The sequence below is a fragment of the Macaca thibetana genome, chromosome 1, assembly GCF_024542745.1.
Source record: "Macaca thibetana thibetana isolate TM-01 chromosome 1, ASM2454274v1, whole genome shotgun sequence".
Lineage (NCBI taxonomy): Eukaryota > Metazoa > Chordata > Mammalia > Primates > Cercopithecidae > Macaca > Macaca thibetana.
The window spans coordinates 177,276,845-177,291,816 of NC_065578.1; the positions used below are offsets into that span (position 1 = coordinate 177,276,845).

The following is a 14,972-nucleotide window of genomic DNA, read 5'->3' on the forward strand; positions in this document are numbered from 1 at the left end:
TTCCAGGCTGATCACAATTAGTATCAGATTAGAAGTGCACTTCAGCATTTATTCTCCCTTCAGGGAGATGAACTGTTATGTACACAAGCCATGATCATATTAGTTGAAATGTTTTAAGCTACTACCATACCTTACCTCTATCCTGTGATTTGTATCAGGAAGGTAGTTTTATATTCTCCCTCTGATTAAGCAATTTTTAATAAGCTCTTAAAATGACTAACGTTCTGCTTCTCTTTCTTTTTGCATTAACTCATATGTTTACCAGTCTGCCCCCTTCTCTTTGATGATTTTCCATGTAGATATGCACCCTAATTGCATCTCTGTCAACCAACATTTTGTTATAATATTCAAGTTTACAGACTTGTGCCTTCTTAGGTATCAATTATGCTTTTTCTCTTCTGTTGTTGCTCTTTATTTGATGGGATACTTGATTTCTCTCACAGACGCTGGTTTTCAGTCAGTCTTGACTATACTGGCAAGTCTTTAGGACTGTCTTTAGTGTCTAGGCCAATGTTTTTCCAAATACTGGCTCACAGACCACCTATATTAGAGGTGCTGTTTCAGGAGATCTGGGACTAGGCCTAGGAAGCTGTATTTTTAATATGTAACTCGCATGTCTTTTAAGAATATTGAAATTTTAGAGCATCTGTTCTAGGCAGATTCTTCCAGGACTGGAGACATACACTCTATTCTTTATTATACAGCAGGGGTCCCCAGCCCTGGACCACAGACTGATACCAGTTGATGGTCTGTTAGGTACTGGGCTACATAGCAGGAGGTGAGTGGCAGGAGAGCAAGCATTACCACCTGAGTGCTGCCTCCTGTCAGATCAGCAGCAGCACTAGATTCTCATAGGAGTACGAACCCTATTGTCAACCGTGCCTGCAAGGAATCTGGGTTGCGTATTCATTATGAGAATCTAATGCCTGATGATCTGTCACTGTCTCCCATCACCCCAGATGGGACCGTCTAGTTGCAGGAAAACAAGCTCAGGGCTCCCACTGATTCTACATTATGGTGAGTTGTATAATTATATCATTATATATTACAATGTAATAATAATAGAAATAAAGTGCCCAATAAGTGTAATGCACTTGGATAATCCTGAAAACATCCCTCTCCCTAGTCTGTGGAAAAATTGTCTTCCAAGAAACTGGTTCCTGGTGCCAAAAAGATTGGAGGCTGCTATTATAGAGCATTCATTTAAGCATTTTAAAACAGTCTAGAGAACAAAACATCCTCCTTTTTTAAAACACCTCAAGAAGTAGAAGTCAGCAAAGCTAGCTGCTACCATTTATTTAGTGTCTATGAAGTGGGAGATGTTTTACACCTATCATCTCTAAACCCCAAAATCACTATGGAAGTCAGATACTCATAGAAATTAAGTAGTTTACTCAAGGTAACATGTATCATGTTTAGCATAGCATTTAAACCAAAGTTGGCCTGACTCCTAAGTGCGTAAGATGATTGCATCATGCCATTGTATCCCACTTAACTGTTTCCTCTTAGCCAGTAACAGAGACCAGACAGGAACTTAACTTGATGGGAGAAGGAAGGTAAACAGCTTGTAGAAGGAGAAGAGAAGGAGCCTCAGGGTAGGGAAATAAGAAAGAAGAGAGAACCCCCGCACAAGCATACTCTCAGATGGAAGTGTAAGTCTGAGTAGATGCTGGAGACAGCTGTAAAAGAGCCCTAGGAAGAGATAATGGCCTTATGGGGAACGAAGCAAATGCAAGGCAACTTACAATAGAGCAGGGTCAGCCTGTCCCCTAACCCCACTAGCAAGGTCAGCCAATTGTAAAATGGTTACATTCAGATATTGGTCTCCCAACTAACAATTCAGTGAAAGAATAAAGACCCACACGGTTTATGCGGTTATGTATGTTACGGTATGTATGCAGACATCCCTAAGTTAGGCATTCGTATTTCAGGGACTGGGAAAAGAATAAATTGATTTATTGGAAACATTTAGGAAACTGATGATTTGAATCTTTTTAACTGGTTGATTCAAATGGAAGAAAATGTGCAACGAATTAGATGAATTCAATATCCAATGAAAACTTTTTCATTCACCTACTATTTACTCTTTTATTTGTTAAATATTTTTGACTGCCTACTATACACCTGGAATTAAGCTAGGTGCTAGGACATTATTCTACATTTAATTGCTTGGTAAATGTGAAGTGAATATATGAATGAATAAATTAATAAAGGGCTGAACAATAAATCATGTGAATTAGAGAAAATGAATAATGTGTACATTAAAATCTTGAACAGTTTTCTGCAAATATTCTGGCTAAATTAGGAAAGTTCAAGCCTCTAATTATTGGCCTTTTCTGATGAGCCTCTAGAGATCTGAAGTGGTATATTCAAGGTTATGTAGTCTTTCAAGTTTACTGTGAAGCTATGATTTTATTGAGGTACTCCATGGCCACCCAGACTTTTTATTACAGCACATTGGAGAAGATCCTGAGCCAAAGATGGCTTCTACTCACGAAATCCTTCTTACAGGCAGGCAAGAAAATCGCAGACAAGATTAAGAAATAATGCTGCCAACTTCTGTCTTTTCAACAAAAGTTATCTGTAGAAAGCTATAAGTTAACAGAATACAGATAACTTAAAATACAGGATGGTGTATTTAATTATGAGCTCCAGTATGTCCTATTTGACAACCTGAAAACTGAAGATCCTAACATGAGCAATGATAATTACAATAATGTAAGAAAAAAACTAGGTTTTTTTTTTAATACAGGCTAATAAAATAAACACCTGTTTCTTTCATACTGTAATTCAATAAAAATGAGCCCACTATTTTTTAAAAAGTGATACAAATATTCTTTTGTTAAGATGTAGAAATTACATTACCATGAACATGCAGTTGAATGTGCTGTTGTGTTTCTCCAGCTGCATTGGTAGCCACACATGTGTATCTGCCAGCATCTTCCAACAGGGTTTTGGCAATTTGTAGAACTCGACCAGAAGACTGTATCTAATTGGGAGCAGAAAGCACAGATGATTTTTGTAGTTTATACTTGGATTTGAAAACATTCACTGAGACAGAAAATTTCATTTAAATGTATAATACCTAACAATATTTTCATGCCAATATCTTAATAAACTCTTGATAGACTAGAGCAAGTTCACATCATCATGCACAAGACAATAGATTAGTATGATTGGAAAGCCTTTTCTTATTCATTGGAAAACACAAAATAAAATAACCTAAGGCCAGCTTACTGGTATAGTCATAGTGAATAAAAGACTTTAGCACTGAACTATGAAGTATGTGATGAAAAGTTAAGCTATTTGAAAAAAAAAAAAAAAACTGGCCACATTTATATAACAATTCATAAATAGTTTTAAAACAATGACTTTTTATTAAATGGTCATGAGAGCCAAAAAAACAATAAAATTATAAAATATGGATAATGGAAATGCAGATAAATTTCTTCCTATTTTTCCCAATTTCCCTCTTAAACCCACTGCAACTGGTCTCTGCCATTTTGAAACTTGTGATTCAGAGGTTATTCTTTGAAACATACTATTCAGAGGTTACTAGTAACTTCCAGTCACAATATCCATCAGCCTAGGTAGTAAGCTCATACTCTCCTCCACCATCTATAACATTTGGAGTGGTTGACTACCAACTCCTTGAAACTCTCTACCTTCTGGGTGTTAAAAAATAAGCATTCCCTCAGTTCTAATTCTCTGACTTTCTTAGGAGATTACTTTCCAGAATCTGCTTCCTTTTCCTGTTCCACACCCAAGGAACATAGCTGTCTGATAGTTTTTATCTAAACTCATGGCATCAGTGAAAAACTTTAATGCTTCCTAAATTTACAGGATAGCCTCACTTTCTCTCCTGAGCTCTACATGTGTCCTTCCAGCAATCTGCTGAACAGGTTAGTACATCAAATTTAACGTCAAATTCACTTGCACAAAATTAAGCTCATATATTTTTCCTTGTATTTCTGAAGTCTACTTCTGATTGCATGTTCCCAGTCTTGTTTAATGGCACCCACTATTTTTCCAGTCATCTAGGTTTTGGAGCCTACTTTGAATCCTATTAATTATGCCACTATATGTTTCTCAGATCGCCTGTTTTCCATTTCCACAGCCACTGTGGGATTATTATAGCTTCTTAACTGATGTTCCAGTGTCTCCAACCTCCCCAACTGTTAATCTATCTTGCATATTGTTGCCAGAATAATTTGTTTAAAATTCAAATTTGATCCTTTAACTAGTTTCCCATCAAAGTTCATTCATGGCTCTCCACCTTTCCCAGAATGAAATCTGAACTCAGCACAGCCCTCCAGGCTCACCACATTCTGACCCCAAATGATCTCTCCAAACTCTCCCATGTAAACTCCCACTTAACCTATTCTCCATTCGTACTGTTATAAACATGTTAAGCAAACATTCATACATTTATATTCATGTCGGGACTATTATATTACATGGTCTTTAAATGCCATAATTTTTTAAGGCTGAATTAGGTCAGTCCTCTCTCCTTTTTCTTCTTACCCTTTACTCTCTCCTTGGATTAACTCATCCATGCCCATGGTTTCAAATATCATTGATATGCCAATATGTCCAGCCAGAACTCTCCTTCGAGCTCCAAGACCATATATTCAATGACATCTCCACTAGTTGATCTCATAGTCACCTTAGCCACCTAAAATCTAAAACTCAAATCAGTTTTCTCACCTCAAACTTGTCCCCCTCCAGTCTCTTAAACTCACTATATGGCAACACTTGTCCCCCTCCAGTCTCTTAAACTCACTGTATGGCAACACTAGCCATACAGTTGTATACGTTGGAATCCTAGGAGTCTTCCTTGACACATCCCTCTCCTTCACTTTTCACAGAGTCCTTCATCAACCTCCAGTGATTTAACTAATAAATACCTCACCAATCTATCCAAGTATCCTCATCTGCATGACCAGCGTATGAGTCTCAATTTCTATCTTTTCTCTCTCCTAGACAAATGTAACTAGTTTCTGATTGGTTTCTACATATATATCATTGGCTCCTCCAATTTATTCTTTGGAATGGGTCTGGATAACTATATTAAAATGCAAACCTGATCATGTCACTCCTCTCTTAAAACTCTTCAAAGGTCTCTCATTGCCTTAAAGTAAAAATAAAATCATTAACTGTACTTAAGTGCCTCCTACCTAGTCTCCAGTCTTTAATACCACCTCTCCCTTGGTCTCTTCCTCAGTCCACTGGCTTGCTGGTCCTTAAGAGGTGCCATGCTCACCTTTGCTTTGTTTGCCCATGCACATATTCTTGAACCACTCTACTCAGTTCTATTTCATTAATTCACCCATTTAACTTCTATAAAGTCTTCTGAACTCTACTCAGGGCTTTTCCCATAAATTTTTCTCATTCTAGAAGTCTTTGCTTTTCTCATGATATGTTCTTACACCTCTAGGTTTTCTCTTAAAATCATTCATTATGGTTTGCAATCCTACTTTTGTATGATAACACAATAAATACCTGTCTCCCAGGTAAACAATTGTTTACCTTCACTATGGCCGAAGGCTAAAAACTGAATCTTTCACTTGCACAAAGATGTGAGATTATTTCCATTGGATTTGGAATAGGAATTAAAAATTAACAGATATTCACTACTACTACAGTATTCACTTCTACTAAAAAAGGAACATAACATATCTCTCATTAGGGAAAACTCACGAGTAAAATTCAAGCCCACATTAGTTAATTAACTTGACCCTATTAGCAAAATCTATTAATTCTTATTTCAAATGCATCCTTTAGATTATCCAGATTTGAAATCTATCATCTATCTATCATCAATCTACTAATTTAACAACTGAGATAAATGTACTGAGATACAGTTATATGCCAGGGACTATACTCACTATGAAGGATAAAAATGTGAACTTATTCACTTTTTAAAAAATTGAGTCTTTGACCTCTTGAAGCTTATAAACTAATTCTTAAAAATATTTTTCAAGACTTATTTTACCTACATTTACGTAAATATGACTTTATCTTAATTTAACTCAATGGTGAACATTTTTGGCTTATTAGTGATGAACATCGTTCATCTGTGAAACACCGGTTTTTTAACAGCTAAATTAGGCATAAATCAAAATAGTATAAATAATGACCACTATCTTAAAATCAGTATCATTGTTAAAGTTAGTCTTTAATTCCATTCTTCAAATCAAAATATTAAGTTAAATTCTTAAAAACTCTAAGAAAAATGGATATTTTTAATAAATTTTCTGCAAAATCTGTCTAACAGGAAAATCTACAGTTAAGAAAGAATAATTTGATATTTCCAGGAAGATCTATGTAGCTTTCCCAGTTTAGGCTGAGTAATACTTACACTTACTTTAAGGTTTCCTTGGGCAGTGTTCACAGGTTGGTCATCTTTTAACCATGTAATGGAAGGATTTGGAATCCCATTAGCTATGCACTGCAAGGTGACAGGCTTGTATTTTACCACAACTCTCTCAGAAAGGCCTGAGGACTTGATTGTTGGAGGAACTATATTTAAGGAAGCGGGAGAGGGAATGAAACCATAATCAGTGGGGTCGAACTTAAAAATCTGTATGCAAGAACCTGAAACCTTAAAATTCAGGAAAAAAAAAAAAAGCAAATCCCTATTTTAACAAACAATGAAATACTTTCATTCCATGCATTTAATTTCTAATTTTTAGCAACTTTATAGATTAGTTACTTCTTAACTATGGATTTTTAAATCTCCAAAGAATAAGTAAAATGTATTTATGGCTACCGTAATCCACATGTATATTTGGCTTATGTCTTTTGATGGGTTTTACTAATCTATAATGACCCTCCCTTTCTCTAGGACAACTTCATTAAATCAAGGTGGATTTCTAGCCATATTTATACTGCATGACTCTGCCCCCTGCAAGGATGATTGAATGTGGAGTGGTAACTTTATTTAAATTGGGCCTGCCAGATTTCCTCCCTCAGGAATTGGGACTGAGACTGAAAAACAGGGTTATCTATATTCCATCATGGGATATGGTCTAAAAATCAAGAAAACAGCAGTCTACAGAGACAGAGGGAGAATAAAGTTGACATTCATAGACACTCCTTGTGGTTTCCAAGTGGCTGTCCAGTTTCTCGTTCCAGTACTCCCTTCCCAAGTTCTGCCAGCAAGTGAGACACACAATACCCTGGCAGAGGGTTGCTTCTGTCATTAGAGTAATGGTTATACTCCTAATGTGCCAGTTTTGTGAATGTACTTATGTCCCTCAGATCCTTCAATTACATCTTCAGCCACCATTTCTGCAAACTACTGTATTCACCATCCCTCTTGCTTTGGCTAAAACCTTAAACGCTTACATAACCTCTTTACTTGGAAGTTGTTCCATGCCTCTTCTATCTTATTTGGTCTAATTCCTCAGACCTTGGCATTCTATGTAGAACACACTTCCTAACATTTAAATTCTGTCTACATTTATTTATTTATTTATTTCCCAGAATTATTTTGGCTACTGTCTGCATGTGTTCACATGATACATCTTGGTTGAGTCTCTGGGTCAATAAAGTAACTAAAAAAATCTGTCATTATACAACTGAAATTCATATCCTTTACACTACCTTCCACAACTCAGGATTTATTCACATTATTGAGCTACAATTCTGAGTTAGATAATAAAACAATGCATAAATTAATTTAAAATGCAAAGCTCCTGTCTCTCATTCAGCATACCATGAACAGTCACTTCAAATTCCTTCTTGTGGTCTCCAGCAGTATTTGTTGCCATGCACCGATAAAGGCCTGTGTCTGACACTTGAGCCTGAGCAATAACCAGTTTGCGTCCATTTAACAATATCTTAAATCCATCCCTTTCATCAATTAACTGACCATCCTTCAGCCACCTATAGAAAAAGGCAAAAGGAAGTCTGGATAAATATTTTAAGTCAATCGTATCCTAGAAGATATATAAAGTTTCTATTGTAAATTTGTCTAATTTCCTAGTTGCTTACTCTGTAAAATAAATTGTAAATGAAAAAGAGAAACAAAAAGGAAACCTGGCCTAACATAGAGGTTGGCATATTGCTGGAACCCAATAATTATGTGTTGAGTTCTTTATTCTTCTACTAATTTTAGGCTACAAAAAAGGGAGAAGTATTGGATTGTTTGCAATACAGCGCATAAATGCTTGAGGTGACGGATATCCCATTTACCATGACATGATTATTATGTATGCATACCTGAACCAAAATATCTCATATAACCCATAAATATATACACCCACTATGTACAAAAAAATTTAAAATTAGAAAAACAAATTAATTAGAAAAGAGACAAGTGCTCCTAAATATTACCCTCTTCAATGTTTAATAACCAGCAAAACATACACAATCTTAAAACAACTGTAAACAAAACTTTGAAATCATATAGCATTATATTTTTACATTTCTATACATTCCAGTTAGTTTTATAATCATGTGTGAACATATTTCATTTCCTTCACTGACTAACTCTTCTTCTGCATATCCCATTGTGACTTGGAAACAAAAGCTAAGTATTTAATACATGCTTTGAAAATTAAAGAATAAGAAAAAAAGAATTGGTAAACACATACTCATGTTAACTTTCTCTGTTTACCTAATATGTCTGGTATACTTCTTTTTATTTAGTAGTCTGTCAAACATTTCAGTACCTCAGGAGAGTCTGACAATACTGCTTAATAGACTGTCTCTGCGAACTAAATATGTAATTTCTAGACCATACAATGGAATTCCTCAAAATATGTAATTTCTAAGTCCATACAATGCAATTCCTCTAACTGAGCAAATTTAGGTGCCTTTTGACTATCAAGTAGACATTGCCTTGTATATGGATAGAGTATGTCTTAAAAGAGGAATATAAAGAATACAATTTCATACAATCCTTTTTAATGGTACAGAACAGCTTTCAAGGTACTTCTAAAACACTCAAAACAAAAAGCGGTATTTAGAAGACATACCAAAACCCTTACATGATAGTTGGTGGGGGAGAGCCTGTCACATGACAATCTAGCTCCAGTAAGTTATTAACCATCACAATGAAGTAAGATGTTTCATCTCCTCCTTCTATAGCTGGTGGCACTAGAAAACAACAGGAATGTAACACACAAAGAAATGTATACAACAAGAAACACACCATCACATGAAGCAATAATACATAGCAGTTCAGAAGGTTGATAAGTATGATAGTAGTTTGATACACGAAGGGGACTTGAAATGCATTTTAAATACATTTTACAGTAAACACTTGTCAGGATCAATAAACATACTTTTTACATATCATAGCTATTCCTCCATCTAGTACTATGGTACCACTGATGCCAGGTGAATATAAAGTTGATTCATATTTTATACTGTTTATTTTCATAAGCACAAGAGAAAGAAACTCCCAAAATTGGGCATCTATTCAAAAGCCTTAAATTTATAGATAAAGATACTGGGTTTCAAGGTTGTAAGATGACTTTCCACGGCCCAGAGACTAGGTTTCCTGTTACCTGGCACAGTGTTTATGGCAAAAGACCATGTTGTTGCTCACTGCGATTAGACATTGTCATAGACGTAAAAATGTATCTATGCACTTGCAAATATCAAGTATACCTATCAAAACTAGTGGAAGATTTATGTAAGATTCTAGATCCTGAGACTCTGGTGACAAATCCACCCCTTGGTAATGTGCAATCCACAGTTGCACAGAGGACTATACCTTCTTTTAATTGTTTTATTATTGCACGAAGAACAAAAACATTTAACAAACTAATCAGGTTTTGCTATGAATCTGAGAACCAAGGCAGTGGCATCCTTATTTACCCAAGACATCAACTTCATATTTGATTTCCTTTTCTCCTGCCACACTGGTAGCCACGCATATGTACTGTCCCTGATCAATTTCTTGGGCACTCATGATTTCGAGTTTCTTCCCACCAGCTTCTATGTGGATATTGTCATTAGCTTTCACAGGTACACCATCTTTCAACCAGGTGAGAATGGGAGAAGGGTTTCCAGCAGCTTTGCATTCCAGTGTCAGAGAATGAGCAATAACTACTTGCTTATTCAAAGGCATGGCCAAGTCACCTTCAATCATTGGAGGAACTAGGGAGAAACATAGCAACATTTCAGGCAATTATTTGTGTGGTCACAAAATACATTCTAATGAAATAAAGAAGAGTTTTTGTTTTTTCTCATAAAGTTTGACCATTAAAATCTATCTGTATGCCTGTCTCCCTCTAAGCTATTGAGGAAAGAATTTATTGGTTCAGCTAATCTGTAACTGTCCTAATTATTCTGGAAACTCTGGACTGTCTGGCTTATAAAAGACCAATAGTAGAGAATGATCTTAGTCCCAACAACTACTTTGCCTTTTCAGTAACAACCAAATTGTCTAGATGCTCCAAGTGCCATGGCAAAGGTTAGTTGAATGAATGGACACCCTCTTGCTAACCTTAGGTTTTAAAAATATTTTTTCAAATCATGGAACAAATTCTTCCAATTCCTATCCATGTATATTGAAAAAGACAAACCCACCGAGGATTATTAGTGAATAAATTGGATATTTGCATATTAGAAAGCATAGGTAGAAAGGTATATAATTAAAGCAAATGTTGTTCCTTACCATAGACATCCACATGGAATGATTTTTCAGCAGTTCCAGCAACATTCACTACATGACACATATATGTTGCTGAATCAGAGACCTGTGCTCGAGGAATATGAAGATATTGTCCTTTATCAATATAAAGTGCTTGTGAGCTGGACATGATTGGCTGCCCGTCCTTATACCAAGTAATGGCAGGCATTGGAAGTCCCCGTGTTTCACATTCCAGTTTAATAATGCTGTTGATCAATACTGATATGTCTGAGGTGACATTTCCTCCTTTAATACTAGGTGGAACTACAAAGGATTTCAGAACAAAAACAAGTCATCTAAGTTTCAGCATCTTCATCAAAATCGTAAATGCTATAGATGTTTATACAATGCATTTAAAGTAAATTAAAGACAATTGGGAAGTCTGTGGTTTATCTCCTGATAATGAGTTTTCTGTATTGTCAAAACCATCTTTATCATTCCCCGTTTGGGTTTCAGATTTCAGTAAAAACAGAAAGTCACAGATTCCACTTCAGGGAGTCATTTAGGTTCAAGAGATCATATTAGAATAACTAAGATAGTTATGTTTAACCAACAAAGCAAAACAAAATAAAACCCCACTCAAAGTAGACACAGCAAGTTTCAAATCAGACCAAGGGAGCAAAAATGTCACATGTGGTACAACTGTATGCCCTCTCCCCAAGAAATACTAAAGGTCTAAGTGCTATCAGAACCAGCTATTCATAATAGCTGCGGAGTCTTCAATATTTGCTTCTTGCTATTTTTTTCTTTTTTGGGGGGTGGTGGGTACTGCCAAGACTCCATTCACTCAACTTTACTCATCCAATTGTCTACATGTGTATCTCCTACAATTCAGCAACCACATGTCTGGCCTCTCACACTACATAAGGGCTGTACTGCTGGAAAAACAACTCAAGTCACTCAGTCTCTGCTGCAAATTCTGAATATGGTCATTCTAGGATCATGCTATCATCGCAATAATTTAAAAGAAATCAAATGGCATGTGTATGAATTTGAGTATCAATATAATCTTAATAAAGTTTTAGAATAGCATACTTGATAGAATGTTTTTCTCATGGTTAAGCTGGGATTATGGGTTTTGAGAGGGAGACCATATAGGTAAAGTGCCATTTTCATCATATGCTACCAAACGTACATGCTATCAACATGACTTATCACTGAGAACTGTGCTAAGTTATGTTGATAGCATGTACCTTTGGTAACCTGGCTAAGGTAGTGTTTGCCATATTTCTCTACTGTAAAGTTACTCTTTTTCCTCCTCTTTCCTTTGAAGGGAGTCCTTATTCCAGCCCATACAAATGAAGTGAGGAGTTATGTTCTACTTCTATGAGAGGAGACTACCTACATAATTTAATTATAATTCTTCTCTATGAAGATGTGTCTCTTCTTCTCGTTTTATTTGAGTCAATCACTTATTTTTATCAATATGGACTCATAAAAACTTATATGCCTTGGTTTACATCCAATACTACATTATTTATCCAGTTTGGGCTATTGGGAGGTCTTTCAGTTGCCTCTTAAGTCCCTTCAATATACCCTCACTATTTTATTTTGTTTTATTATTTGCACTTACTTCCTTACTTTCCAGCCTTACTACATGCTCCAGGATCATCTTGTGTATTCCCTGCCCTAGCTCCAGACTTAACTATTTCTCCAAGGAGCCTGGTCCCTTTTAATGGATATTAGAAAGCAAGGATATTAGAAAACAAGATCTGGATGCTGAGTAGAGTACCTTAATATTTTCTGGTAATCATTCTTAGAACCAGTCCATACTGACAAACATTCATGTACACATTTTTTTCTCTCACATAACTTAAGGCAAGATCTACTATACTTTGAGGTGAATTCGATGATAGAATCATTTTTCTCTCAGGAGGCTTACTATAAATATCAGGGGTCAGTCAACTGTGGCCCACAGGCCAGGAGATGCTAAGCTAAGAATGGCTTTTACATTTTTTAATTGTTGAAAAAAAATCAAAATAATAACATTTTGTGACATCTGAAAATTATATGAAACTCAAACTTTAGTGTCCATAGAGTTTTACTGGGATATAGTCACATTCATTCATTTACATATTGTCTAAGGCTTTTACTCAACAGTAGCAGAGTAAAGAGTTAAAGCAAAAACCAATATGGTGTTCACATTGCTTCTGCTGCTGTTCAGCTTACTGTAAATTTTGGTGGCATAGTTACAACTTGATAGCATTTTTAGTGCTATGTATATCACCATACTGTGATATTTTATTTAATTTTATCACCAGTGAATACTCCTTATGTCAGAACAAGAAAAGATAGTAAAATATCTCATTTTTAAGACACAGCACAGTGCGGAGTATTTTATCAAATTAAAGGGCAAAATACTGTGTTTATTTTGTAACACTATACCTATTCTAATAATCACTAGACTAAGCAGCCATCAAAATATTCCCAATTTTAAAAATCAAGAGTTTGAAAAATTAGAAAACATAAAAAGAAATGTTTTATCATAGCAAATTTCTTCACAAAAATAATCCAAAATAAGGCTACAACCAAACTAAATTTCTGAGAGGCTTATTTGTTAGCCAACCAAGGAAAGCCATTTACCAATGGTGATTTAATTAAATCAGACATGATTTCAGAGGCAAAAGAAACGTGTCTAAAGAAAATAAATGTGTTAAAGATTCTTACTTAGAATGTGTTAAATTATTCTTAGTGAGAATAATTGCTTGAAGAGTTGAGAACATTGGGAGCAACATCAATAGTCAAATTTTTTTAAGACAACTTTTTACTCAATAGTATTCTTGGCTTTTGACAAGTTGACAGATGTTACTGACACTGCTCACCTGTTCTTGTTTATTTGAGGAACCAATGAAAGTGTAAACAAAAACAAAAACAAAAACATACACTGAAGAATTCGCCTCTTAGAGCAGTCTGAGAAACAACAGACAAAAATATTTTCAGAAAAGTTGAAAAAAACACTAATTTATTACAACCTGAAGTGGAATCTGCTAAGATTTGTTACAATTGGTGTTGGTAAAAATATACGTGAAGCAAAAAACAGGCTTAGACACGTTTACAAAGCTTATTACAATGTAAAGTGTTTAAAAAAATCTATGTTTTTTCATTGTATTATTCCCCAGCAGGCACTTCGTGTAAAAGATTCAGGTGTCATTGAACCAGTAGTGTTAAATGCTATACTTTGTTTGCTCTCATATAAACATCATCAGTTCTATGACTTTTTGTCAGAAGTCGAACTGAATATCCTGACTTGCCTTACCGCACAGCAGGTCAATGCATTAGTGGTGATGAAGTTTCATTGCACTTTTTTTGAGCTCAGGGCTGAGACTGAACTTCTTTCTCAATAAAAAGAATCATTCTTAAACACTCTTATCGAATACTGAATGCTTTTGGAAATTAGGTTTTGCTGTAAACTTGATAGTGTTTCAAAATGAGTCCAACCCCAAATTACCAGACCAAAAAAGTACATATACGCAAAATATATACCATGGTAGTTATTGTGTTGTTTTAGTCACATGTCAAGCAGTTTTATACATTCTCCATGCTGCCAAAAATTCAAGCAAAAAGTGAGATCTAGATTCCTCCACAAATGTGTAGTGGATATATTTTCTGAGCTTTAACTACAGTTCTAGCAGGGTGTCACACCTTGAGGCAAATGCAAAGAAAATTTTCGCATTCAAAATCTAGTTATCTTTGAAAATGAGGGCTTTCCACCTAACCTTCACCTAGAATTTATTAATTCACAGTCAAATATCAAAAGAAGAATATAATAACATTCTGTAAATGGCTTCCAAGCAATGAATATGTACAATTAAAATATGCCTGTGAAATGATATCAGTACTAGGCAGTACTTATCTGTATGAAGAGACATTTTCAAAGATGAAATAGGTAAAATCTCATTAAAAATCAAAAGTAGGCTGGGCGCGATGGCTCACACCTGTAATCCCAGCACTTGGCAGGCTGAGGCGGGCAGATCACAAGGTCAGGAGTTCGAGACCATCCTGGCTAACACAGTGAAATGCCATCTCTAATAAAAATGCAAAAAATTACCTGGGCATGGTGGCGGGCACCTGTAATCCCAGCTACTCGGGAAGCTGAGGCAGGAGAATTGCTTGAACCCAAGAGGTGGATGTTGCAGTGAGCCGAGATCACGCCACTGCACTCCAGCCTGGGTGACAGCGAGAGTCCCTCTCAGGAAAACAAAACAAAACAAAACAAACTACCAGTAGCAGATGAACATTTGCAATTGATTTTGATGATAGAGAATACTAACTTCAAATTTCAATTAAGTGAAATGTTTCCCCACAAAATAACTCTATTTTTCTC

The 14,972-nt window shown here is 35.6% G+C and overlaps 1 protein-coding gene across 8 annotated transcripts in view; it reads right to left on the bottom strand.

Annotated features, from left to right (window-relative positions):
- HMCN1 (hemicentin 1) overlaps positions 1-14,972 on the bottom strand; it is a 508,510-nt gene that overhangs the window by 167,250 nt on the left and 326,288 nt on the right. For 7 of the 8 annotated variants that reach the window (XM_050765519.1, XM_050765493.1, XM_050765511.1 and 4 more), the window contains 6 exons: positions 10,634-10,912; positions 9,832-10,113; positions 8,997-9,105; positions 7,721-7,890; positions 6,362-6,522; positions 2,866-2,989 (listed from right to left, as the gene is read on the bottom strand). In XM_050765519.1, the coding sequence (XP_050621476.1) occupies positions 2,866-2,989; positions 6,362-6,522; positions 7,721-7,890; positions 8,997-9,105; positions 9,832-10,113; positions 10,634-10,912 (1,125 nt within the window). The remainder of the gene's footprint in view (positions 1-2,865; positions 2,990-6,361; positions 6,523-7,720; positions 7,891-8,996; positions 9,106-9,831; positions 10,114-10,633; positions 10,913-14,972) is intronic. The other variant, XM_050765473.1, reaches the window with a different exon arrangement.